General features: G+C 42.5%; 3 protein-coding genes and 1 pseudogene across 3 annotated transcripts; all 4 read right to left on the bottom strand.

The window, feature by feature from the left end:
* LOC103999218 (bZIP transcription factor TGA10) lies at positions 1-4,290 on the bottom strand. The gene is made up of 11 exons (XM_009420894.3): positions 3,977-4,290; positions 3,349-3,452; positions 2,682-2,734; positions 2,459-2,596; positions 2,305-2,370; positions 2,154-2,213; positions 1,970-2,047; positions 1,829-1,889; positions 1,453-1,724; positions 500-739; positions 1-342 (listed from the first exon to the last, which is right to left on the bottom strand). The coding sequence occupies exons 1-11, from the start codon at positions 4,090-4,092 to the stop codon at positions 193-195; spliced, it is 1,338 nt and encodes a 445-aa protein (XP_009419169.2). The 5' UTR covers positions 4,093-4,290; the 3' UTR covers positions 1-192.
* Positions 4,291-12,063: 7,773 nt separating this feature from the next.
* LOC135623738 (ETHYLENE INSENSITIVE 3-like 3 protein) lies at positions 12,064-15,092 on the bottom strand. Its single transcript, XM_065126994.1, has 2 exons — positions 14,804-15,092; positions 12,064-14,018 (listed from the first exon to the last, which is right to left on the bottom strand). The coding sequence occupies exon 2, from the start codon at positions 13,928-13,930 to the stop codon at positions 12,098-12,100; it is 1,833 nt and encodes a 610-aa protein (XP_064983066.1). The 5' UTR covers positions 13,931-14,018; positions 14,804-15,092; the 3' UTR covers positions 12,064-12,097.
* Positions 15,093-18,165: 3,073 nt separating this feature from the next.
* LOC135623737 (squamosa promoter-binding-like protein 14) lies at positions 18,166-21,725 on the bottom strand (annotated as a pseudogene).
* A 240-nt stretch (positions 21,726-21,965) lies between these two features.
* On the bottom strand, positions 21,966-24,542 carry LOC135623736 (G-type lectin S-receptor-like serine/threonine-protein kinase LECRK3). The gene has a single exon (XM_065126993.1). It carries the CDS (start codon positions 24,424-24,426, stop codon positions 22,021-22,023), a length of 2,406 nt encoding a protein of 801 aa, XP_064983065.1. The 5' UTR covers positions 24,427-24,542; the 3' UTR covers positions 21,966-22,020.
* Between the last annotated feature and the right edge of the window lie 430 nt (positions 24,543-24,972).

Here is a 24,972-nt window from a genome sequence, read left to right as displayed (position 1 = left end):
TGTTTCCTTAAACAGCGTGTTTATGCATGGAGTCATTGTTTGTGTATACATCTCGAGATGAGTTCCGGATAAATCACATCATCCCTCAACTCTTTCAGTGCTAAGAGACGGTAGTCGTACACAAATAAGTAATACACATTTGAGGCCACTCTCGTCCTCATCTGCATGCATGCAATGCCTGGTTGCGTTCGATCACTGAAGTCTCGGTCGAGAGAGCCAAAGGGAGCTCAGTGAACGGAGCCGGTGAAAGTACTCGGCAATGGCTAACAGGCATCGCGCCATCTGCCGCGTCGTCAAGATCTGGTAAAGCCGGTGAAGTGCTTGCTGCCTCAGATGATCTGCCTGCAAGCATTCATCGCATTGTAGTTAGGCACCGTATCCTACCTTATGTTTTTAGCTCACAAGGTATCTATGTCCTTCGCATGTAGGTTTCCTAGGCGAACTTGCTGCACCCCAAGTCGAAACACAAAACAAGATGTTATATGGATCGTAAGCTTACTTCTCGGACGAAGCTTTCTAAGGTGGTGAGCTTGTTCATGGCGACGGTCATCTGCCCCATGTAGTTGGCCATGTTGGATGTGTAGCTCAGTTCGTCGGAGGCAATGGTGTCCGAGAGAGATTTGTTGAGGGCTTCGAGCCCTTGGCTCAGTGCTTCCTCGGTCTCCTGCGTCGACTGCTGCATTCCACACACTCCCAATATCTGCTGCTCTGTCAATGGCTCGATGTGTCTCAAAAGCATCTAAACAAGCATAATGCGTATCAGCACAAGTAGAACTATGATGATGCTTTAAGAAGTTTGAACCTTTCCATGTGAGCTGCTTAGTTATCCTAAACATCATATTTGAATGTTATTACTCAGCATATATACCTCAAGAACAATGTATATTGTCCGAGTTGAAATTTAGATGTGCATCAAAATACACACAAAAGCTTTTGGAAATTGATCCAAAGATAGTACTCAACCCTTCCACTAGAACACATCCTGTGAGCTCATGCCCTGCTGATCATAAGGCACCAAATCCATCATCTTCCTATGGCATACGAGAACTTTGTGTACATATATGTTAATAAGCCTAGCTCTTGGCCAATTACTTTCCAAGCGCAGTGGTTGATACATCCTTAAACAAATGGCTACTGCACAGCCTTTCTGGCTTGGAGAGATTATTATTCAAATGATAATATTCACCATTTGGTGATATCGATCCTCAAAGAAACTATGCTCATGTCAGAACTGCCTGTTTAAACCTTTATTATTTATACTTGCATGAGGTTTTTGTTAGGTCTATTTATCATGGCAACTGTATCGTTACCGGAGAATCAGAGTTTGCTGCCGAGCATTAAATTGTCCTGCAAATGCTATATGGTACTAATGTTGGTGTTTAATCCCAGGTGTACGGAGATGCATGCAAGAAAGAGATATGTTGAAGGTGTTGGATGAGCAGTGAAAGGGACCTTAATGAGCTCGGAGGGGCGGAAGCCACCCATCCACATGAAGCAGCGCTCGGCAGGGGTCATCCACATGCCGGAGATGAGGTGGAAGACGTCCGACTTGATGACCGCACCCTTGAGATGCATCATCTGATCATAATGCGCGAGGCAGATGTCCACCAACATCCGCAGCTCGGTCTCCGGCGACTGTTCTTGCACCGCTCTGCGGAGCTCGCACATGAGCCTGTGGTGCTCCTCCACCCACCTCGCGTACTCCATGTCGAACGTGGCCTCATCTAAATGTAACCCATATTTCGTCAGCAATAAGCTTCCAAACACCGACATGCTTCATTGGTGAACTGCACAGTACTCATGTCAGCTCACTGTAGAATGATGGTACCTGAGTTGAACCCACCGACACCTGTGTCCACAAGAGCTGCTCCACCACCAAATAATATACCCTTCAAGAAGCATGATAGTTTGATTGAGGGGAATCGTAAGATGAGTTAAATGAGTTCAAATATGTAAGATTAATGGGTACCTGTGCTCTTGCCTTTTGAAGCTCTTGTTCAAGCTGAGAAAGCTTAATCCTGCTGCTCTCTAATTGTTGTATATAAGCCTGTAGAGTGAGAAGAATTAAGCCGCAAATACATGAGTCAGGTTTTAGGTGGAATATTCTGTTCTTTCTGCTCATCATCTTCTATGTTCTTCATTATCTGACTGACCTTTTTCCTAAGCCTGCTTTTCCTGGCTGCTTCCCTGTTCTGAGCAAGCCTTCTCAATGTCTGCTCCCAAATAAATGAACCATATTGTTAGAGAGTTCTCCTCCTCCTACAAAACAAAGTACTTTAGAGGGAGAGCTTCACACTAGCACACCTTAGGGTCCAGTGTCTTGAGCCTTCGATGATCTGAACCAGATATGCCCTTTCTGTTCCCTTCTTTCTGAAGCCGGAAGTAAATAACAAGTAAAAAAGCCTAAATAGAGAGTGAGTGAGAGAGAGAGAGAGAGAGAGAGAGAGAGAAGGTTCACCTTGAGGATGGCTGCTTTGGTATCCTCGCCATGCTCAGGCAAAGCTGGGAGATAACTCTCAGCGTTGCCCAAATCCATGGCTTGTTCCGACGGCTTAGAACCACCACTACTAGCTGGAGAAGCCAAGCTGATTCCACCCTATGAGTAGTAAATGTCATATGTACTGCCAGTAATATCAAAAGAAGATGAAGAGCAACAGAAGCTGAGTTCTCATTCCAGGTACCTTTGTCCTTGGATCTACATGCATGGGCCGAGAAGGGAAAATGTTCAACGTCTCTGCATACATGAAGTCTTGCAAGCATTAAATTCCCTCGAGGTGCACCTTAAATCATCCCAGCAGAACACTAAATGGAGAATAGTTCCTCTTAGGGAATCAAGGGACCACCTTTTGCTTCCGCAGACATGATCATGGCAGAAACATGAAACTATTTCAGAGAGACAGACTCACAGGAGATTGTGTTTGTGTGTTGTGTATCTCTGCGTGTGTGTGTGTGTGTGTGTGTGATAGAGAGAGAGAGAGAGAGAGAGAGAGAGAGAGAGAGATAAACACAAACCGATTTCTACCCCTTACAGTACATATCACAAAGAAGAAGAAGAAACTCTAACAAATGAAAAGTAATCAGAAAACATACTCTCATATGCTTATTTTTCAGAATATTAGGTATTAGATTTATGGTCTTATCAGCCAAAATCTGGTCAAATACAAAGTACGAACAAAGTCTGTTGGCCATGATGTTCTCATGACCCAAAAAAGCTCTTCAGCAAGCAATCTCAATAGCTATCGGATTCCACTTCTTCATCCTAATACTTCCTGATCTGATATCCAGGAGAAGCAGCCGATGTCAAATCGAACTACGAAGAAGTGAAGGTTAACCAGAAGAGAGACTCACGTTTTTGTTCTTGAGCTGAGGTTGAGCGATCCTGCCCATCTAAGAACATGAATAGAGCCTGATCCAGCTCTCCCAAGTCATAAGATCCAGACTCCTTGTTTCTACTGTATCATATCAGTACAGAGTTTCTGGTAAGCAAAAGCAACTAATTCACAGCAGTATTATTTCTGAGATGAAAATTAAGCTAACTTAGTTGAGTTTTACTTGGAAGAACTCGAAAACTTAGATTTAGTTGAACTTTGGTTTATGACAATTCAGCTATGCATAAAGCGTACATCAGCTATAAGACGATCATGAAGAACTTTTAGATGTTTATACATCAAAACCTTAAATTTCTTGCCAAAATCAAGACTTTTGTGGCTTGAGATATTCCTACACCATTAAAGAACATGTTTTTTTTCATAGAAGTAAACGATTCTAAGCATAAATTTGGCTTTCTTTTACTTGATTCACATGAAATAGAATCCTAAAGTACGAAATTTCAGAGACCGAAATCATGCATTCCCTTTCCTCTTGATCACGTTTGGAAACAAACAACTCTTCTCTCATCATCAAAGCACACAAAACAGAAGAAAAGAAGAATTTTTGAGACACGCCAGGGGTTCAGCTCCGGCGAGATGAGTGTTACATGAAGCTCGCATGAATGGAGGAGGAAGAAGAAGGTGAAGGATGAATCATGGCAAAGGAGATCTGTTGCTGCTGCTGTTGCTGCCGCCCTAAGCTGGAGCTCCCGTTGCTTGCCATCAAAATCCGAGCTAGCCTCCCTTTTCAGGTCTCTTCTTCTCTCTCTATCTCCCCCCACCCCCACTTCGGCCAAAACAGCCCATTAATGGCGAAACCGACTTCGTTCTTTACTCGTTGGTGATCTCTCTGCACTCCAAATGGTACAGAAAAGCCAACTTTTCTTCCCCCCCCCTCTCTCTCTCTCTCTCTCTCTCTCTCTCTCTTTCTCTCTCTTCTCCTCGCAATCATAAAACTACTTACCGCGATTCCTACCACTGAAACACCAAGACTTCCATCGGGGCGGTAAATTGACCGCTCTAGCCCAACCGGAGAACGGCGACGTGAGACGGTTTTCGCGGTGACTCGATCCCGCTATTTCGCTGAAAATAACGGCTGTTATAATCTCATTAACGGAAGGGATCGTAACCGTTATAATCGTTGCAGTAATTTCAAGGCCGTGTAATCTTATTGTAACGGTCACCCTATGATGAGACTTACTTTTATGGTATAAAATTTCTTCCTATTATTATTAGTAAAAAAATTCTTTTATTCAATAATGACCATTATTTTATATTTTAGTCAACATCACATATTCCGACTTTATGCCACAACACCACCTAATACCAACCAACATTACCAAATACATGTGAATGATTATTGCGCAATTTTTTTTAGGAAAAAAAAGTGATAAAAACAGAGTTTGATCACAAGATTTTATTATTAATGGTTAAATCTTTATCGGGAAACTAACTAATATCTCTAAATGATATTTTCAACTCGCGACCCTTAGTAAATATGTCTAGTTAAATGTATATTTTAGATATAAATAAAAATATATCGAATATCATTTTGAATCTCAAAGTTAAAACTCGATAAGAAATATAAAATCAGGTAGTCACCCTTCGTTACGTCAATATCACATAAAAGTCAACACCCACCCTCTTGTCTACGTGCATACGAGTCTAAAAGATAACTTAAGTTAGTTATCGAATCATTTCTATTATGAAATATTCATAAAAATATTTTTCAAAGTTTAAACGCAAATTGAGTCGGTTACAAATTTTGAATTCTTAATTTTTGATAAATTAATAATATTTTAAAAGTAGGATTCAGCCAATGAGATTCCATACATTTAATCCTTGGTAAACCGACGTCGACCAACTCAGATGATGGAATGTGACGAGCACTGACCTCGTTGTCGGACTCCTGTCTTGCATGAATGAGTGTCACACACGTACGCTACACCTGACTCTGCAAATAGTGTCTGATATGTGATAACTTAACTGCGTTCGGCACTTACATTAAATGGTAACGTTGACATATTGTAACGTTGACATATCACAGTTGACAATTAGATTTGACACCAACGACAGTAAAAATAGTTTCCTAAATCCCCAAGATTCATTTATTATTACTACAGTGACGGTTGACAACTATCAAAGAGCTAACATAGAGGACAGTGTGGTCTATTTGTGTGTGAAAGAGGGTTGGGTTGACGATCGACACTCTCTCGGTCGTCTCTTGCTAGTCCCACGCTACATGAGACAGTATAGATCGACATCATACCATAAAAGTTTGAATAGGTTAACCCACATTGTAAGGGGTTGTATACGTTGGCCACCCACATGAATGTGTGGCAAGAGGTACAGGCAGCCCTTGCAACCGTAGTTTTCTCCTGTCGACTCTGCAGGTATAAAAATCGATCCCTGATTCCTGAAGAGAGGACGATCCTAAAAAAAATTCACACTAGATATAGAACCGATTTTTCATTAACTAATTTAAGCATCAGAGAGGTCGGGTCGAGAATTCCTTCCGATATCGACTTGTTGTGTAGGGTCCCGACGAAGATCAAATCTACTCTAGCTTCACCTTGGGATAACTTCAAAATCACCCTCGCCAGTCCTTGCTCAGTCTCAACCACTCCGTCTCTCCCTCGAGAGGACTCATATAGATGATTTCGTGCTTTCGGGATAAGATCGAGTCAGTACCGACTCTTGGTCCGTGACATCAAGTTGTTAACATATAGAATCAACTATCCAATATTGTTAGGTAAACAACACATTTTGACATGGCTTGCAAAATTGACCACGCAAATACAAAGATATATGTGTATAAATATTTTAGTAAGATGGCACAACATGTCAAGGATCTTATCAACCACTCCACATTATTGTTGTGTGTGGGTTTCGACTGACGGGTAACAAAAAGGGAGGAGGATGTCTGACAATTACAACACAAACATAATAAACTTCCATTAATTTATCTATCCGAGCCTGCGATCAACATCAAGGCAGTTCTACTGTGTTGATTATTTAGAGAAAGATATTAATGGAGTAGGAAAGGGAAGCTTTCTGCCCTTTGCGTGGCAAGAGATAAATGGATTAGGTACATCAATAACATATCTTTCAGCAATGTCCCATACAACATATTATTAGGTCATCTAAGTTTGTGAGGTAGAACTTGATGGGAGATAGATGGAGACCGCAGGCGAGCGCATCTCACCCACTCCCCTCGACGAGAAAGACGCTGACTTGAGAGCGATCGCGCGAATCAGAAAGCGTGCAGATGATGATGACACAGCTACAGAACTAGAACTGCTTTCTCTGTGCATACCATTCGTGTGTCCTTCGAAGTTGTCTCCTTGTAAATTTCTTTGATGCTGAACATTGTAATCACTAGTACATGTTGCAAGTTTAACGCGTCTGCTCCATGGCTTGGAATTCTAATTACTCGTTTATTCCGTATACTTGTTGTTTTTTTTATCTTGAAGAAGAAAACCAAGTTCCCAACAAGTTGGATTTCCGATGCAAAATTTATTTTGAGACAAGGAATATAATTTCATGTGCCGAAATGATATCGATGCTCAAACCGACGTAGATCTCATCCATGTCAACGTAAGAAAGGGAGGAAAAGTGAAGCTGAGACGGAGGAGAAACAAAATAAATGAAAGTCAAGTACTCCTAATCATTTTATGGGGAGTATATTATCGGTATCCGACGAAAGTTACCCTCTACCCATCTGTCCACGTGGACAATGGCCCAAGACAGATAATTATGAATTTTTCCTTCTACCCTTTTCGTTCACATGAAAAAGAGATAAGGAAAGACGGTTAGAGATGGTTCGAGACTATCTCCCTACAAAATATTTTATGAAATAATTTACCCTTTTATGATTAGGTATAAAAGTTTACCTTTAACACAAAGAAGGGGAGCAGGACCTTTCTTAACCACTCGCATTCATACTCATACACCTTAGGTTACTAATTTGGGTGTTGGAGAGATCGATTTAGGAAACATTTCTTGACCACAGTCTTCAGACATTAATGACTTCTTTCCTAATATTTTTGGTGCTACGAGGGCTCGATGTTGCAGGAACATCCACCCACCAACCCTCTCAACGAATACTCAAGTAAAGAGGCTTTGTCATTGACCCATAATACTTTTACTAAAGGGGGTAATAGTACCCTTTTATATGTATATGTGGATGCATCCATCTCGACGCAAACGCCGATGTGATACTAGCATTTGTTCAATGACTCATGTTTCTCACCCCTTGGGGCGACCTCTAGCCACCTGCTTGTCCTTGTCGAGGTGTTTTGAAATCTCATCTAGCAAGTGCAAATGCTAACATACATGATACAGGTCATCGCTCCACTTTTGTCCCAATTAGGCCAATAGGTGATGCTAACAGCTCAACCACCACCGACGTCGACACCCATCGAGTTTCCCCCACTCAAGGTGGTGTCAACATCCCAATAGCACCCAAGGCTCATTGAACCGTAGGTCTAAAGGGCACTTGGCTCCCCAACCGTGAAATTCAGTGGACCACACCATCACTCTATTCTACCTAAATCCGAGATCCAGTTGGCAGATTCGATAGATGATTCCTTGTAGATCCAACTACGATAGATGGATCGATGCTTGGAGGAGATGCGATGAGAGTTTCAACAATCCTAGGAAGAAGCGTTGGTCAACTCCACCTCGGGTCGATCGCCATTCACCTAGAAAATCCAAGAAGAACCAATTTCAGCAAACTTCCGCCTCCTGTCATTGGAGGCATTCGATGGTAGTGCCAACCCAATAGAGCATATTACAGCTTTTCAGACCTAAATGTCATTATATGTCACTTCTGATGCTTTGATGTACCGCACCTTTCTGATCATATTAAGAAGCCCAACACGAGAATGGTACACCTACTTGAAGTTGCTTTTCATCAATTCTTTTGCTTAGCTTGTGAAGGAGTTTGAATTTCACTTCCTCAAGAACGTGTACTCAAGATCATCAAAGACAATACTTCTTGGACTAAAGTAAGGGGAGAATGAAGCGCTTCCAGACTTTTTCGCTCGATTCACTAATGAAATCCGAGGTGTGAAAGATGCTAATCCATCATTCATAATTCAAGTCTTTATGATGAGATTCGCGCCCTTTTGTCTCTTCTGATCATTGGAAGAGAGGCCATCGGTGACGGTACCAGAAGTACTCTAGAGAGCCAATTATTACATTGCCATCGAGGCGATGATCTCGACTAAGCGCGAGGAGTCACGCAATAGACTGAAGTAGAAACAACCACAATCCGCCTTGACCCCGAGGTCATCGTGGCAAAGGAGGAACAAATAACCCGAGTCCCCAAGACTCGAGCTGACCACCCCTAAATATGTCTAGAATTGAAGTTTTTCTATAGATAAAATAGAATGAGCTCTTAAAAGACCCTCACTCAATAAAGACTCTATTTGAAGGTTCGAATACTATCGGTTCCACTAGGATTATGGCCACGACACAAAGGATTATCATGACTTGGAAGAACAAATTAAATAACTCATATGTTAGGGACACCTCGAGCGGTTCGTCCGAAAATTCTAAGAACCCTAATGCCGACCTCATTGGTCGGTAGAGAGACAAATTGACGTCATCATTAGTGAACCCACCTTGTATATATGTATATATATATGTATATATATATATACACATATATATACATACATTTATACATATATATACATGTACATATACATGTATATATGTATATATTTAAATATATATATATATATATATACATATATACATATATATATATATATATATATATATATATATACATATATACATATATATATATATATACATACATATATACATATATATATACATACATACATACATATATATATATATACATACATATATATGTATACATACATATATATATATATATATATGCATATACATATGCATATGCATATGCATATACATATACATATACATATACATATACATATGCATATGCATATACATATACATATACATATACAGGTGTAGGTATAACAAGTTGAGGAAAGAAAGTTTCATTACTTGAAAAGACTACATCAATTTGGTTGAGCCTCTACATCCAAAATGATACCTTGACATATTGAGATAAAGACGAGTCAGGCAGATAAGCCCGACGATGCAAGAAGGAGTGAGTATAGTAGGTAAACTCGATGACTTAGTAAAGACCAAAACCTTAAAAGGCAAGATATAAATCGCCTCCCCAGCTCGAGGCGTGTGAGTTGAAAAAACACGACCCACATAAGGAGAAATCCACTACGATGATGGCACAAGACAAAATATTCTCAAGACACGTGTTAGGAAAACTCGACCCATGTAAGAAGAAACCCACCATAGTAGGAGGCATAAGATAAAATGTGTCTGAGGCGTGTGTATTGGGAAAATCAGATCTGTGTAAGAAAAAAATCCGTCACAATGGGAGGTATAAAACAAAATGTGCCTCGGACACCTGTCGGGAAAACCTAACAAGCGTAAGAAGAAAACTACCACGGTTGGTGGCACAAAACAAAATATGTCCGATGTGCCTAAGTCGAGAAAATTTGACTTATATAAGAAGAAACCCGTCATGATAGAATGCACAAGATAAAATGTGTCCGAGGTACATGTGTCGAAAAAACTCGACATGCATAAGAAAAAACATGTCATAGCGAGAGGTATAAGATAAAATATACTCGAGACGCATATGTCGGGAAAATCAGACCCACATAAAAAGAAATTTATCATGCCGAGAGGCACAAGACAAAATGTACCTGAGATGCATGTCGGGAAAACCTGATCCGTGTAGAAAAAACTCACCACAGTAGGAGACACAAGACAAAATGTGCTCGAGGTGCATGTGTCAAAAAAATCCAACGCACGTAAGAAGAAACCTGTCACGGCGAGAAGTATAAGACAAAATGTACTTGAGGCATATAAGTCGGGAGAACCTAACCTTCGTAAGAAGAAACCCACCATGGTAGGAGGCACAAAACAAAATGTGCACGAGGCGTGTATTGAAAAAACTTGACCTGTGTAAGAAGAAACCCACCATAGCGGGAGGCATAAGACAAAATGTACCTGAGACATGTGAGTCAGAAAAACCTGACCCACGTAAGAATAAATCTACCATGACGGGAGGCACAAAACAAAATATGCACGAGATGCGTGTATCGAAAAAACCTGACCCATGTAAGAAGAAATTTGTCATGACGAAAGGCATAAGACAGAATATGCCCGAGACGTGTGAGTCCGAAAAACCCAATCGCCATGAGAGTAAAAATGTTACGAAGAAAGAATTTTGAAGCATGGAGGTCAAGTGTTGACCCATCCTTTACTCAAGGTGGGTAGGCCATTGCCCAATGCAGAACATTGGTCTCGAGGCTCACTGGTAAATTATTTAGGAAAAAAAAGGAAAGAAGAAGAAGGAAAGAAAAAGGACGCGGGCACCTTACGTAGAAACCAGCCCCCATTGCTCTAGGTGAGTCCCTCACGGATGAGAAAAGGAAGAACCTACCTCCACACCACCTATAGCTCATCTTGGCTCCTTTCACAGCCCACCTCAATGACAAGCATAAGAGGAGGGGTAGGTCATCTTGGCTCCTTGGCATAGGTCAACAATGGACCACTACCAATAACGATCCTCTCCTCGCCTACGACCATCGTCGCACTATGGAGGTTGAGGAGCCCGACACGCTCCTTTGCCCGAGGCATGAAAGTCGAGAAATTTGACATCTCGCCTGTGGTCATCGTCACACTATGGAGGTTGGGAGGCCTGATCCCTACCTTCACTCGAGGCATGAATGTCGAAAAGCCTGACCCCTATCTTCGCCCAAGGCATGGAGGTTGGGAAGGCCTGACCCCCACCTCTGCCCAAGGCATGGAGGTCGGGAAGCGTTACTCCTGCCTTTGCTTGAGGCATGGAGGTCAGGCCCAACCCCTATCTCCACCCAAGGCGTGGAGATCAGGATTGCCTCCGCCTGAGATGATGGGTCAAGAAGCTCGATCCTCATCTTTGTCCAAGGCATGGAGATGGGAATCGCCTCCACTAGAGATACTGGTGCCGGGGGGGGGGGGGTTGTGCAATCCCAAACGAACATGTCAAACAAACTAAATATATCACCAGATTAACAATGGATCAAAGAGGTATAAGTTTGATATATTAGATGAACTAGACATCGTTCTTCGAATCCCTCTTGTAAAAGCCTCGAAACATGCCTTTGGGGGGAGACAAATAATGGAGAATACACCGTTAGCTAATCATCAACCAACACGTAACCACCATGTGATGTTCAGGATAGAAGGGGAAGACAAAATAACACAAATGCTTATGTACCAAGATACATAAGCATGCTAAATTAAAATTTAGAAGGATAAACACAAAACTCACGGACAGGCACAAAAAGAGAAGCATTTGTAACCTTCAAGTGCTTCCGGTGTAGCATCAGATTAAATCCTCATTCTAAGAGTGGACAGACAATCATAACTCAAAAGAATCGTGATGTCTAGAACAATGAGAAAGAATGTCACATCAAGCATGTTACCAATTGTGTAGGCACCTACAATAAATCATTCTCCCTACGTGAACAAGAAAGTGAATAGACCAACCATTGTCAAGACGTTTAGGGACCTTATCTTGTGAGATAGACTGTCAGAGAGAAGAACATACATTAGCAATCTAGGCGAAGAAGACTAAAGGAAAATGTAATGACAAGAATTTTACTAAATTATGTTCCCAAATACTCCATAATGTCATCATCATGCAATATGTCACCAATATCAGGTATTGGGCTGCTGATCCCAATTAAATCTAATGGCAATCCAAAGGAACTGCCATCAAACCTATCCGGTTCAGTGTAAAATGATCCATCTACGAATAGATGCATGTCTCCAGTGATTGTATGTGAATTCACATTTGGTGTCGTCACATGGTCATAAGAATTATTCCCCACAGGAATTATGCTATCGTCAGACATTACCGAATGACCAGGAACAAACATAGGGTATTGCTGCTTATCCTGCAAGATACCAGAGCCCCCTGATGACTTATAAAATCCATAGTTGGACCCTGTGTTAATTGTGGTAGCAAATTCCAACTCACTATTCCCAACTTCTGGATACTGTAATGGTTGGTCATCAGTAAACATGTTCCCTGCAGCAACATTAATAGAAGGGATGCTTGCAAAGTTGCTAATGGCAGATTGTGGTTCAAGGTTTTGGTTTTGGAGATCTCTTCCTTGGTGCCTTGAATTCGGATTCATATGGGTCTCATGGCTGACACTTGGTGCGTGATGAACCAACAAAGACATGTCTGTGTCGTTCATATCTGGAATAGCGTTTCTCGTCTCCTTTGGTATGTGCTCATTCTGAGTTTTAGCTGTCTGCCTGTCAGCAGATGCAACACTTAAACGAGGTCTTTTTTGCTTCGGCTGTTCACTTGTTTGCTCCTTGCCTTGACAAAGTTGGTTGGAATTTACAGCTGGGCCTTCCTCCCTTGAAGTCACTGCACAAGGTAGCGTCTCAACCTGCAGATTTTTCGCATCATCTTTGCATGAAGTCGATCCACGAGCATCTTCAAGGCCATCAACATCATATTCGTCGCTACAACTGTTTGTGTCCTCTCGACGCTCCCTATGACCACTATCCTGAGTTACATCAGACATCCCATTATCACTGCTAAGTTGATTGACAATCATTTCTTCTCTATTCAAAACTCCCAACCAAATGGAACTCTCTTTGGCACTCATCTTATCCTGCAAGCACTTCGACTTTCGTACATGGGTTTTGATCTTTCCAATATTGGGAGACATGTGTTTTATCACACCTGTTAGTACCCCAACCTTCCACACCTTCTTCAGGTCATGTGGCTTCTTATATGGGGGGCCTTGACCCTTGGGTAAGCCCAAACCTATCCACCAGTCTTCCTTTCCAGAAGGCCACCAAGGCGGGGGAACACCCTTCTCCAGTGGGAATTTTCTTTGTGGGGGATCACAGTGTTGCATCAATGACGACAGAAGAGATCCCAGTGTAGCATCTTGGAGATCCGCAAGGCTACATTGATTTTTGCTTCCACTGTTCTGTGCTTTATCGGCAGCAAAATTCTCTGCCTCATATTTAGCGATGGCAGAAGGCCCATTCTTATCAAACTTCACTTTCTCCTTCCACCAAGCTCTTATATTGTCTGAAGCACCACTTACAGGCTTTCCCTTCTCAGGAATGATTCCATATACAAACCCACGGACATTACACACCTCCATCAGCTTCAACATGTACTTCAGAATCCCATCTTGTGCTCTGGACATCTTTTTTCTAAGAGCCTGTTCAGATGGTTGCTTTGGCTTAGACGTTTCCAAAGCTGCTTGCTGGGCGGCAAGCCTTTCACGTTCCTTGATTCGCTTAAGTTTAACTCTATCTTTCCACATTCTTCTCGTCAACTCCTCTGATTCAATTTCTTCATCACTGACATCATTTTCATTGAGATTGTCGCATTTGACACCATCCACCTCAAAATCTGATGCATCACCACCTAAGTCCTGATCTATTACTGCTAGATGAGTCATGGTTCAGGTAACCTCAGGCCAACAAACCTTTTATCCACTCCAGTCAAAGACCTTTCTTCTCCATGCCTTTATGAAGCGGATTCAGAACCTATCAAGGATGTATCCCACCAAAAGGAAGTAAGCATAATAGAGTTTTGCATAAGTATTCAAAAAACAGCAACTCAAATTTTACCCACCAAAGGGAAGTAAACAAAAGAGTTCCGAAGAATAATTTGACAAATTAGCAGACCAATTTTTCCATCTAAAATAGCTTCATCATCACAAGCCACATTCCAGTGTTAAAACCACCCCCCAACAAAAGCAAGCTACGATAACTCTGGATAATCGACAAAATAGGCCTACATGATCTAAAGTTGCATCGGAAATAAAAAGGAGTTCCGACTAGGGAAATTTCATTAAACGCAAAATCCTGATACTACTAAAACTTCCAATTCCATTTCAAAAGGTTTCCTCATTTCGAGTCACCAGAGGCAGCTTTTTTTTCAACACGCACCGCAGATCCCAATAAACCCTTCCATCCATAAGGCCATCTTCCAATAGATATCTTGAAAGAAGCAAATATATCCCCAAAATCCCCTCTTTCTCAATCACCACAAAGTCCCATGTAATCTCAGATTCAATCGGGCTTACCGATTCAATCAACCACAATATCCATTTATTCCTTACAATAACCTAGGGATTCCTCTTCCTTCGCAAACAAAACAATCAAAAGGCGTTATCTTTTAGAAAAACCAGGCTGTCTAATTACGATTCGACGATCGATATTACTTGCAAAAGCCACTAGACAATCAGATTACTTATAAACCCCCAAAATCCAATACATATGGGCAAAGAAACGAGCAAATTGATTTCCGAGAAGGGTCGAGCGATTACCGGATCGAAGGTGGAGAAGGAGGTGTGTTAGGGATTTCTACAGGAGGCAGGAGTCCCCGGTCGTCGGCTCCCAATTCCAACTTCTACCACTTCTTCTTCTTCCGCTATTGGGGAGGCGATGGTTAAGAGGAGGGGGAAGAAGGCGACGCCGATAGCGAGGTTGGTGTTGCCGGGCGAGGGCGACGACGACGAAGAGGAGGGGATCGCGTTACTTTAACCGGCCGCCGCACGGAGTTGGGTTCCATTTTAATTGCCGGCCCACCAAGTTCAGTGGACCTTATTCGAGATACATCCCCCCTTAAGCCGACACTTTTCTACCACCGTGCTGTTTTCCCGATCCCCGCACGCCTTGACTTGTGGAGCCCACTGTATTAGTCACCTCTTCCTGCAGTGAAAAGACTGGTAAGAAGTCGTGTAGGTAAATGGGTCCCAAACTACTTTTTATCCGAACATTCTTTTCCCGACGTGGAGAGATCGTCGTTCCAAGTATTCTGGTTCTTAAAGTGTAGGACCCACAATTGGAGCCCTTCCTTTCCACAACTCACAAGTCAGGTAGAGAAAGGGTTAGAACCAGTATTTTTTATTTAAACTCTCTCTCTCTCTCTCTTTTAATTTCTGATTTACTGGTCCAATGAACCCACTTGGATTTTTTTTTCTTTTTCTTCTTTGTTTTTGTTTTTGGATCCATTTTCTGTCCCTTTTTTTTTTCTTTTCCTCCCATGCATGTGAGGAGATTGAACTCAGCACCACAAAGACCACAAATTGGGTGGCTCTAAAGACTCAGTTGACTTGCATTTTGATCATAATATTTGTAGGGTTATGTAATGGGGGATGATTGGATGTGCTCCATTGATAGAAAGCTCTTCTTTGCCCATTAAAGAACAGCAAATTGGCCCTTCAAGGCTTCAAGAATAGCTTATCAATTTGATTTCATTCATGGGATTAGAGTTGATGTGTAAAATCAAATGCCTTGTTATGCTTGCATTCTGTGAGCAGACAAAATAATCAGCCTGTTCAAAGACAGCTGCTGCTTCTTCTTCAATGTGAATTTGAATTCTGTAAATTGATGGTGTAGCTTCCTAAGTTCAGCACTACTTTTTCTGTGTTGAACAAAAGAGAGTCAGAGCTGCTTTGGCTTTACTTTTCTCCTCCTCTAACTTTTATGAAGGTAGCAAGTGGACTGTGTTCTCTCCACTGAGAGATTCTTCATCAAAGCTGAGTAGATGCTACACTTTGTAAGTTGTAAGTATTTACTGCTTCTTAGTTCCCAAGTTTTTAGATGAAGATTTAGCTTTGATCATAATCAAACATTACCATTATCCACTATTGATTAGCTACTAGTGCATGTCTAACAATTTATTTGAAGGATTAAACCTACCTACTAGAGTAAAAATCTGAGATATCACTGTATTCATGATCTCCTCACTATATGGAAATGGCAATTTCAGTTGTCTAGGGAATCTAAGTAAGCTTATGCACTGATTTCTGATGTGTGCATACATAATGATAAGATTAACCTAAGAAGTCATCTCTTTTGTTTCAGGACTGTGATAATTCAACTAAGGAATCTCTTGTATTATGAGACTGGTGTGACCCATTTTATTAATCTGTATCTTTGTGCATGCCCTCAATTATTTTCCTTTGTGACAAAAGCTTGTAGAATGGATCACATAAATGGTGAATCATATATAACTGTGCTACGTCTTCAAAATTTTTCCTTGTTTCAACTCTCTGGACTTATGTATGCTAAGAAATAGTCTCTATTTCTGAGGTTTAATTTTATAGATAAAAAAAGAAAAATTCCTTTGATTAACTGATACTAATATTTCATTCAAATTTGCATGGAATTGTATATTACTATGTTAAATGTATTGTAAAACAGATAAACTGCTTATTGTTTTATTGCATTGGTGAAGAGAAACACAGCAAGAAATTTTGAGATATTGAATGCCAAAAACATTGCCATCTTCCCACAAGAAGAAATGCAGTTGGAATTCAATGCTATTGATAAGAAGGAATCCAGTTCACAAACCTCCATTACCTATGAAAACCTTTTTGTCACACAAGAATAAGAATCTTAAAGTGGTCATGCAACTGGACATCAATAATTCTATTGACTTTCATGAAGCTGGGTACTAGTCTCATATGGCTAAGAAGTCAATGAGTTTGTCTATATACATTTTATTGGTGTAGAAATACCATACTGCTAGCTTAATCATTCTCCCTGATAGGAGGAACAATTGGCATGAGTAGTTCCAGGAGACATAGGGACCAGAAAGCACATTGATAATGTCTGGACATGGAAGATAACAACAAGGTGTACTGAACCATACAAGGAATGCATGGAGAACTTATGGAGACCTCACTCACAAGGAATTGTTGGTGGCCACAGCATGGCACAACCAGTGAACCACATCATGATGTTTTGTTAGATGTAGTTGTCAAATGAGAAGAAACAAATGATGATGATGATGATATTGCCAACATTGGATCACATGAAGGATGCATGATTTGGCCAATCATGAAAACTTGCTTCTCCTACTTGGAAGCATGATGATATTCCCAATACTATGTATCATGCTACATCATCTTAATTTTACTCAGAAGCATGATTTTACAAAGTTTGATCACTTCCCATACAACACACCATGGAAATAATTCCTGAGGTTTTGCTTCTTCAAACTTTTGAGTAACAATCTTAGTTGACATTTGCATGAACCCAAACTGATGATTTCCTTAACCAGAGGTTGATGCACACATAAGAACAATAGATTCTGATCTCATCAAGTGTCATGGACTGATTTACTGCTTCCTATACATATCCACACTTTTTCTCAGAAAAGACTTGTGATCTGATGACAACAGAAAGCAACAAAAAGGAAAGGAAACAAAACAAAAGAAATGAGTCACACTAAAGATTTACTGCAACAAAAAGAGCTCAGCAGAAGGCCTGCTCAATAATACAATTTCCCGGATGTCATGGCATGTAAACCCAAGTTGTGTATCTGAAGAAGCTTTACGCTTATAATAGATCATATTTGTAATATCAGCAACACATGCTAATAGGTAAAAGCCCTGTGGACTAGTTTATGTAGCAGAATCATAGGTTGCAGCAGATGGGTAATAGCCCACTGATGGAGATGATGTCCAAGAATAGTTATTTGCAGTCTTGTTGGGCAGAATCTTTTTATCTGTGGAATAGCATTAGTAGCATGCCCCAATTCGGAAGCCGTCAAGAGATGTCTGCACAACCATGTCTATTTTCTTCTCCACAGTACAAAAAATGGAAGCTTGTTTCGTTCAAAACCGTCAAATATTCAGTGAAATCTATCATGAACTACAAAGAAAAATAGCAGCACAGCTGTAACAAAGCATGAGCTAAATGACATCACAACATTACTAATGCTTCCTGGCAGCATAGGTTTCATATAGATGGACAAAAGATTTAAGATCCATAAAATTTTTTGAAACAGAATCACCATGCACAAAGTTTCGATTCATCACAGTCAATTGATCATAAGGTCTAGAGAGACCAATGCATGCCGGGAACCGAATGGTCACATGCCCTACCTGAGCCATGGTCAAGGCACTGCCCATTTTCATGCGGAGCAAAACCTACCTGATGAGAAAAATGAGCATCGCTAGCCTCAGTTTCTTCTGCTAATCCCATTTCATGTTGGATTTCATGTGGGATAGTCCTGCCTCCATGACTTCTTAGCCCCCACGAAGTGGTAGTGGAATTACCAGGGATGACTGAACGGGTTGATGGAGGGGGCACAACAAAAGTGCTGTTTGCTGGGTTTACTGAAAGGTTTCTGGCAGAGTTGCTGCTCCACGAATGAGTTGACAGAAGAGAGAGAGCACAGCTCGAGTCAGAGACCCCTGCAAGAACTTCACCAGGTGGAAGTTCCACAGGGGAGCAGAAGTTCCCTGCCAGAGGACCCTGATAACAGGGACGCGTACGTAAGAGAGCCGCATGGGTTGGAGCATCTAAGACCCCATGCCATTCATCGGTAACCACCCGATCACCAGCACGAGCAGTTGGCCAAACATCTCTTGCACTACTTGAGAACTTTGGGTGACTGAAGTCCACCAGAAAGCTTTTGAATCTACCAGGTTCTTCTGAGGACAAAGCATACAAATGGCAGTGTATCAGAAAGCTGCAAGGAGGGAAATGTAAATGCAGATACAGTAAGAAGCTTCTGACCATGAAAGGATGATGCAAACCGGCCATAGCATGATGCAAATGTCCCAGGAGGTGGCTTCCTGCGACGTTCATTGTGTCCAGCAAGTCGTCTACGACAACTGCGCTTTCCTTGGTCGAATTCAGGTAATAGATGAAACCTGTGATTGTGTAGCCATAGTAATAACAAGACAAACATTATCTATAAAGTTAAATATCCCAAAAAACAAAGTGCATGTTATGCTTTAAAAATATTTACCAATGATTTTAGGGTTATGCATATTATGCATATTATGTTAGCTTATGATCAAAGAATATAAATTTTTCATTTGGATGATAGATTTAGAAGAACTCTTGCAAGAGGGCCAAATAAATCCAAGCAAGCAAGCATCTTCTGTATGGTTGAGAAAAATTGCAGTTTAATTTACCAAACACCAAGCCTGTACAACCTACAGCTGACAACAAACAGTAGAAGTCTGGAAAACAGTGTCGATATTTCTCAGGATAGGCATGGGCTGCTTGGGGGAAGGAACCACCAAGTATTCGACCAAAAATAAATTACGCCAGAGCAGCTAATCATATTATTTACTAGAACAATTGAGAACTCGATGTATTTTCTTGCATAACACCGTCCCATTACATAAGTGGGATGGTCCCTACAATCACTGTAATCTGACAGCATACCGCTTAGTTATACTTAAACCCCTTCCACACCAATACTATAAAATTGATGGGCTAAAGCTTCAACTTTTCATCCAAAGAGAGCAGCAGAGGCATAAGAGGTGCCATTTACTTCTAATAGAGGCTGCTATACAAAAAGTGTAAATAAAATTTTCCTTTTAGAAAAACTTGTGAACACCGTCACAATAGAATGTGACAGAAATATAAACAGGAATTGACAAATGCAATGATCAGAGAGCAGAAATAGTAATTGGCCAAATGAATGAAAGGAAAAGAATCTATTTAGACATTGAACCATCATTTAAAGGGCTCAGACATCAATCAAGATATGAATTTTCCATTCTGGATACACCTATCGCACACATTTTATATCAACTCAACAGTTGCCCACTAGATATGAGATCTTCTGTAACAAGTGAAATTCTTTAATTAGCTTAAGAAGAAACCATATTGCTTCTTTCGATGGAGCATGTCCACAACCTAGATCTAAGCTTGTAACCTGACAACTCATGCACATAGTGACTAATTAAGATGAGAACAACATATAAAGATTGTCACAGTATCCTTATACAAAGATACACAGAGGAGACATCCAGATTGTTTCTTCGGAAGCAAACGCAAAATGTAATAGACAATCACTAAATGAACTTAACTTTCCAAAGTAGATGGATATCATAATTGGAAATCATGAAAAATGCATGCATTTGCACATTCATAACAACTTCGAACACATTCTTCAACTTGCAACCAGAAAAACAAAAGATACACTATGAGAGAAAAAAAAAGAAACATACAAAATAACCAATGTCCAAACGGCAGAGGATCAAACATATTAGTAAAAGCAGTACTGTTAAATCAAGCACACAGTAACCAGATGGGCGACCACAAAAATTACAATAATTAGGAGTGCGTGGAGGGGCATACTCTAATATAAATTATATTAAGAATGCCCAATAATTAATCTCAGCTACAATCAAGTTCAAGGCTAGCATGCAACCCCATATTTACTGTCTGATATATAGAAGTGGCAATTCCCATCCCAAACAAACAACTAATAAACAAATAGAGACAAAGTCTTTCAAGAAAAACATAGCCATGCAGTTTAACCAAAGGGAAAACTAAAGAGGACAAAAGAAATGCCCATATGAAGTGAAAATTAACATCCAGAAAACACGACAAAAAGGAAAGCAAAAACAACAATCCCCAAAGATGCCAAGATCAACCTGCATGAAACAATTTGCAGGGAAGAAAATGATATAAAAAGAAACTAGAGTCCATTATGGTTATCTTTTTTTTCTTAGGAAAAGGCCAGTATGAATGACAACAAGAACATGTAACCTCAAACCCAACACATGAAGGCAAACCAACCCTACATCAACATCCAAGGGCAGCAAAGCTTACATGAGTCCACTGACAAAATTAATATCAAAGATCGTCTTTTTCGTCAAGTCCTAACCCTAGAATCAGATTAAGAAGGGGCACATACGAGAAGTATCAATATTTTCACTGCGCCTACAGAAACACAACACCCGATTAGGGAAGCAAGACTGACCTGCTACACTGCTGACAGAACCTCTGCTCCAAGCCTGCAACAATCACCTTGGGTGCCTTCGAATGCATCCCACAAACTTTGTGCCTACAATAGTAAGCCTTAACCCCCGTCAGATCGGCATTGCACCCTTCCACCTGGCACCTAGGCGGTTGCTGCAGGCCCCCCTGCGCCACCCCCTTCCCCTTCTTCCCAGGCGGCGATGGCGCCGCGCCCTCCTTGATCGGAGCCAGAGGCGGCTTGGAGGAGCTTCCACTCCCACTCCCACCGCCGCCACCGCCATCCTCAAAGTAGATCTTTTGCCCAAACTTAAGCCCATGGAGAGTGTCGCCGGAGCCGGTCGAGGCCCCGGTGGTCTCGAGACACCTTTCATCCATCCGCAACGTTGCAGCTCTCTCTACAGCTTATCCATTGACTCAGAGACCTGAAAGCGGCCAGTTGGCTTCTTTGGAGAGAGTAAGAGAGACTGTGGGGGGCCTAAAAGGACGAGTTTTGTGTCATTCTGCTGCCCCACAAGCTGCCACTGCCATATTGACACTATTTGCTGCATCTTCTACAAATAAATAAATATATATATATAATAATCTTTATTAATTTATTTTTAATATTTTTAATAAAAATTATGTTTATATGAGATCATGATTTCCTCTCCTTAACAATTGTCTCACCTTCTTGCAGCTAAAGAGCAGCAAGAACAGGGAATCGGAAACCTGCATACTGTAATACCAAAACATGAGCAAGTATCATCCTTTCTTTGTACCTCTAGATGTCAAGTTATGGGCCAATCTACCGTGAAGGTATCCATCACTGCAATGAACTGATGTAGGAGGACGGATCAGGGGGTATGGGGACAGCCACCGTGCCATCAAGCATCTGAGCCACCTTGTGCATCGTCGGCCTCATCGACGGCTCCTCCTGGATGCACCAAAGCGCCACCTTCACGAACCTCTCCACCCTTCTCATGTCCAACGTCGCCTCCTCATCCCCTTCCACGAGCAAGTCCAGCCTCCCGTCTCTGAAGCGGTCGTTCGCCCAGAAGGTCAATATCGCCTCCTCCGCTTCTCCCAGCTCCAGATCCACGTTCCTCCTGCAGCATATGATCTCCAGCAACATGACGCCGAAGCTGTACACATCGACCTTGGCCGTGACGCCCGCGTTCTTGAACCACTCTGGTGCGACGTATCCTTTGGTCCCCCTGATGTCCGTCTTCGTTCGCGTCTGGTCCGTCTTCAGAAGCTTGGCCAAGCCGAAATCTGAGATCCTCGGCACCAAGTTGTCGTCCAGAAGCACGTTCTGGGGCTTGATGTCGCAGTGGATGATCTGGCTGATGCACTCCTCGTGCAAGTAGAGGAGGCCTCTTGCGATTCCAAGCGCGATCTGGACGCGTTGATCCCAGCTCGGCCTCACGTCCCCGGACAGTAATGCCATCAAGGAGCCGTTGCTCATGAACTCGTACACCAGAAGCCGATCCGTCCCTTGGCAGCAGAATCCCACCAGTCGCACCAGGTTCTTATGGTAGGTCTGCCCAATGGATATGACTTCGTTCATGAATTCCTTCTCTGTTTCCCTCGAGACCTTGTCGAGTTTCTTGACCGCCACACGAGTTCCGGCTTCGTCTTTCAAGAACCCCTTGTAGACGACGCCGGAAGCGCCACTACCCAGCACCTCTCTGAAGCTATTGGTGGCTTCTTCGAGCTCGGGGTAAGTGAAAGACCGCAGGCTCAACGTCGGCAAGCTCGAGGACGGTTGACGCTTATGCAACATCTTGTTGTGGACAAAGGACCAATAGGTGACGAGAAGTATCGAGATCATGAGCACACATAGGGAGACTCCAAGGAACAACGATCCCAGCAAAATCCAGGTCCTCTTGCCCTTCTCCTCCCCCGTCGAAGAGAAAGGTTGTGAAGTATTGTCTGTGGGAATTTTGAGGAACCCTCTTCTGTTGACATCGCTAGCCTTTCTCCCGTTGGACAGGGGAATCTTCTTCTTCCAGCAAGAACCACTACCGGCATCGAAGACGGCGAGTGCACAGAAACAATCTGTCAGGCATTCTTCTCTGCACTGGTCCTCCGAGATGGGCGAGTACTCCTCGTAATCGGATAGTGACCAATCCACGTCGACCAGCGTCCTGAATCCATACAGTGGTGCTGCCTCCGATTCGTCTGCATCGCAGCTCTGGGCAGGGAAGTCAGGCTTGCATCCTTTATACCTCCTGCTCGGATCCATGAAGGAATACTGAGGTGGGCACTCGCAGACGACGCTCGAGTTGTCGCTCGTCGTGCAGTAGCTATTGAATCCGCAAATACCGCTCCCCAATTTGAAGTTGGATGAACTGCAGATGTCAGTCGGCGTGAGACCCACCATAGTCCATCTATCCGACGGCCATGCACCATTTCCGGAGCCGTTCTTGGGGTGGATGTACTGTCTGAAGACTCCATCAAAATCCAGCGTTGCCCTCTGGTAGAAATCTTCTAACGATGACATCTCCACGGAAGTGATATTGATGTTGGTGTTGCTTTTTCTAGAAAGGTATACGCTGCCAGATTGGTTGAAGATGAGTCCCGTTCCATTACCGACGCTGTCGCTGCTCCAGTAAGGATCATACTGAAAGCTGGACGGGACGGCCACCGCATAAAGCACGAGATTGCCGTCGTTTTGCATGATGAGCTTGAACCTTCCCTCGGAATAATCCGTGTCTGTCAAACGGGACAGAAGCTTGGTATCCAGCTCCAGCGCTTGGGAAGGCAACATGGTGTCTGCGGGATCCTGAAAGCTCTGCCATCGGGGCGAGCCGTTGGCACCGGCAAGTATGAAGTTACCAGTGTCGAGCACGGCGGCATAGGCGGCGTTGCTGACGCCGGGGTCCCACAGCGAACTTCCAGTTCGGTCCTTGAGCAAGAGCTGCCCGTCGGTCGTCAGCTCCACACTGGACCCGGCGGTCACTGGTTTATAGGGGCGTGGGTACCAAGCTACGGTTTTGCTTTCGATCTTCTCGAACCAGACGGCGAGCAGGAAGCTGCTGCTATCTGTTTCGAGAGGACGGAAACCGAAAGCGAACTCGCCGGAGGGGGAGAGCCAGTATGTGTTTGGACCGGAGGTGGTGAGGGAGGACCCCAGGCTTATGTTGCTATAGCTTTTAGCACATGAGAGGCTAGAAAACGTAAGCAGAGCGAGTGCAGAAAGGTGCAGGAAGGAAGAGAAGGACGCCATCACCTATTGCTGGGACTCTCTTGCCAGTTCTCGATGCAGGATCTCGCCAGTGCTGCGGAGTACTTATGGAAGCCGTTGCCGGCCTGACGCCGAGAGATGCTTGGAACGATTTGACGACGTCTCTTTGTCTCGATGAGGATGCGACCAGTCAAACAAAGACTTCCAAAGCTTGTTTCTTCAGTTACCGTGGTCAAAGACTTCCATTCGCATACTACGACTAAGGAGGCAGCTTCTGACGCCGAAGCTTTTCCGGAAGCGGAATTCACGGATTTCATGATGATGGGATGACTTCAAGGTCTGCTGTTCTCCGGAAACAGGAAGAGACTTGATAAGGGTAAAAATGATAATCAGTCTCAGGACAATGTCGACTGTTCCGAATGATGTCACGCACCTCGGAATTGATCAGAACGTTGACCGAGGCACATTAATATCCTGTAAAAGTTAAATCCAACACGCTACGTCATCGCTACTGTCAGGAGTACCAGCCTGCCCCCTACAAGTGGGCAGCTCAGGAAGCAGAATGCTCTCCTATAAATACCCTCTCAT

The sequence above is a fragment of the Musa acuminata genome, chromosome BXJ2-9, assembly GCF_036884655.1.
Source record: "Musa acuminata AAA Group cultivar baxijiao chromosome BXJ2-9, Cavendish_Baxijiao_AAA, whole genome shotgun sequence".
NCBI classification, from domain to species: domain Eukaryota; kingdom Viridiplantae; phylum Streptophyta; class Magnoliopsida; order Zingiberales; family Musaceae; genus Musa; species Musa acuminata.
The sequence above is the reverse complement of the archived record's forward strand: the minus strand, read 5'-3'. Positions and strand labels throughout refer to the sequence as shown.

Coding starts and splice junctions, on each gene's coding strand:
- LOC135623738 (XM_065126994.1), bottom strand. CDS start 13,930: ATGACTCATCTAGCAGTAATAGATCAGGACTTAGGTGGTGATGCATCA.
- LOC135623736 (XM_065126993.1), bottom strand. CDS start 24,426: ATGGCGTCCTTCTCTTCCTTCCTGCACCTTTCTGCACTCGCTCTGCTT.
- LOC103999218 (XM_009420894.3), bottom strand. CDS start 4,092: ATGGCAAGCAACGGGAGCTCCAGCTTAGGGCGGCAGCAACAGCAGCAG. Junction 3,453..3,976: donor TCCATTCATGCGAGCTTCAT/GTAACACTCATC, acceptor GATATGATACAG/TAGAAACAAGGAGTCTGGAT. Junction 740..1,452: donor GCCCCTCCGAGCTCATTAAG/GTCCCTTTCACT, acceptor ATGCTTGTTTAG/ATGCTTTTGAGACACATCGA.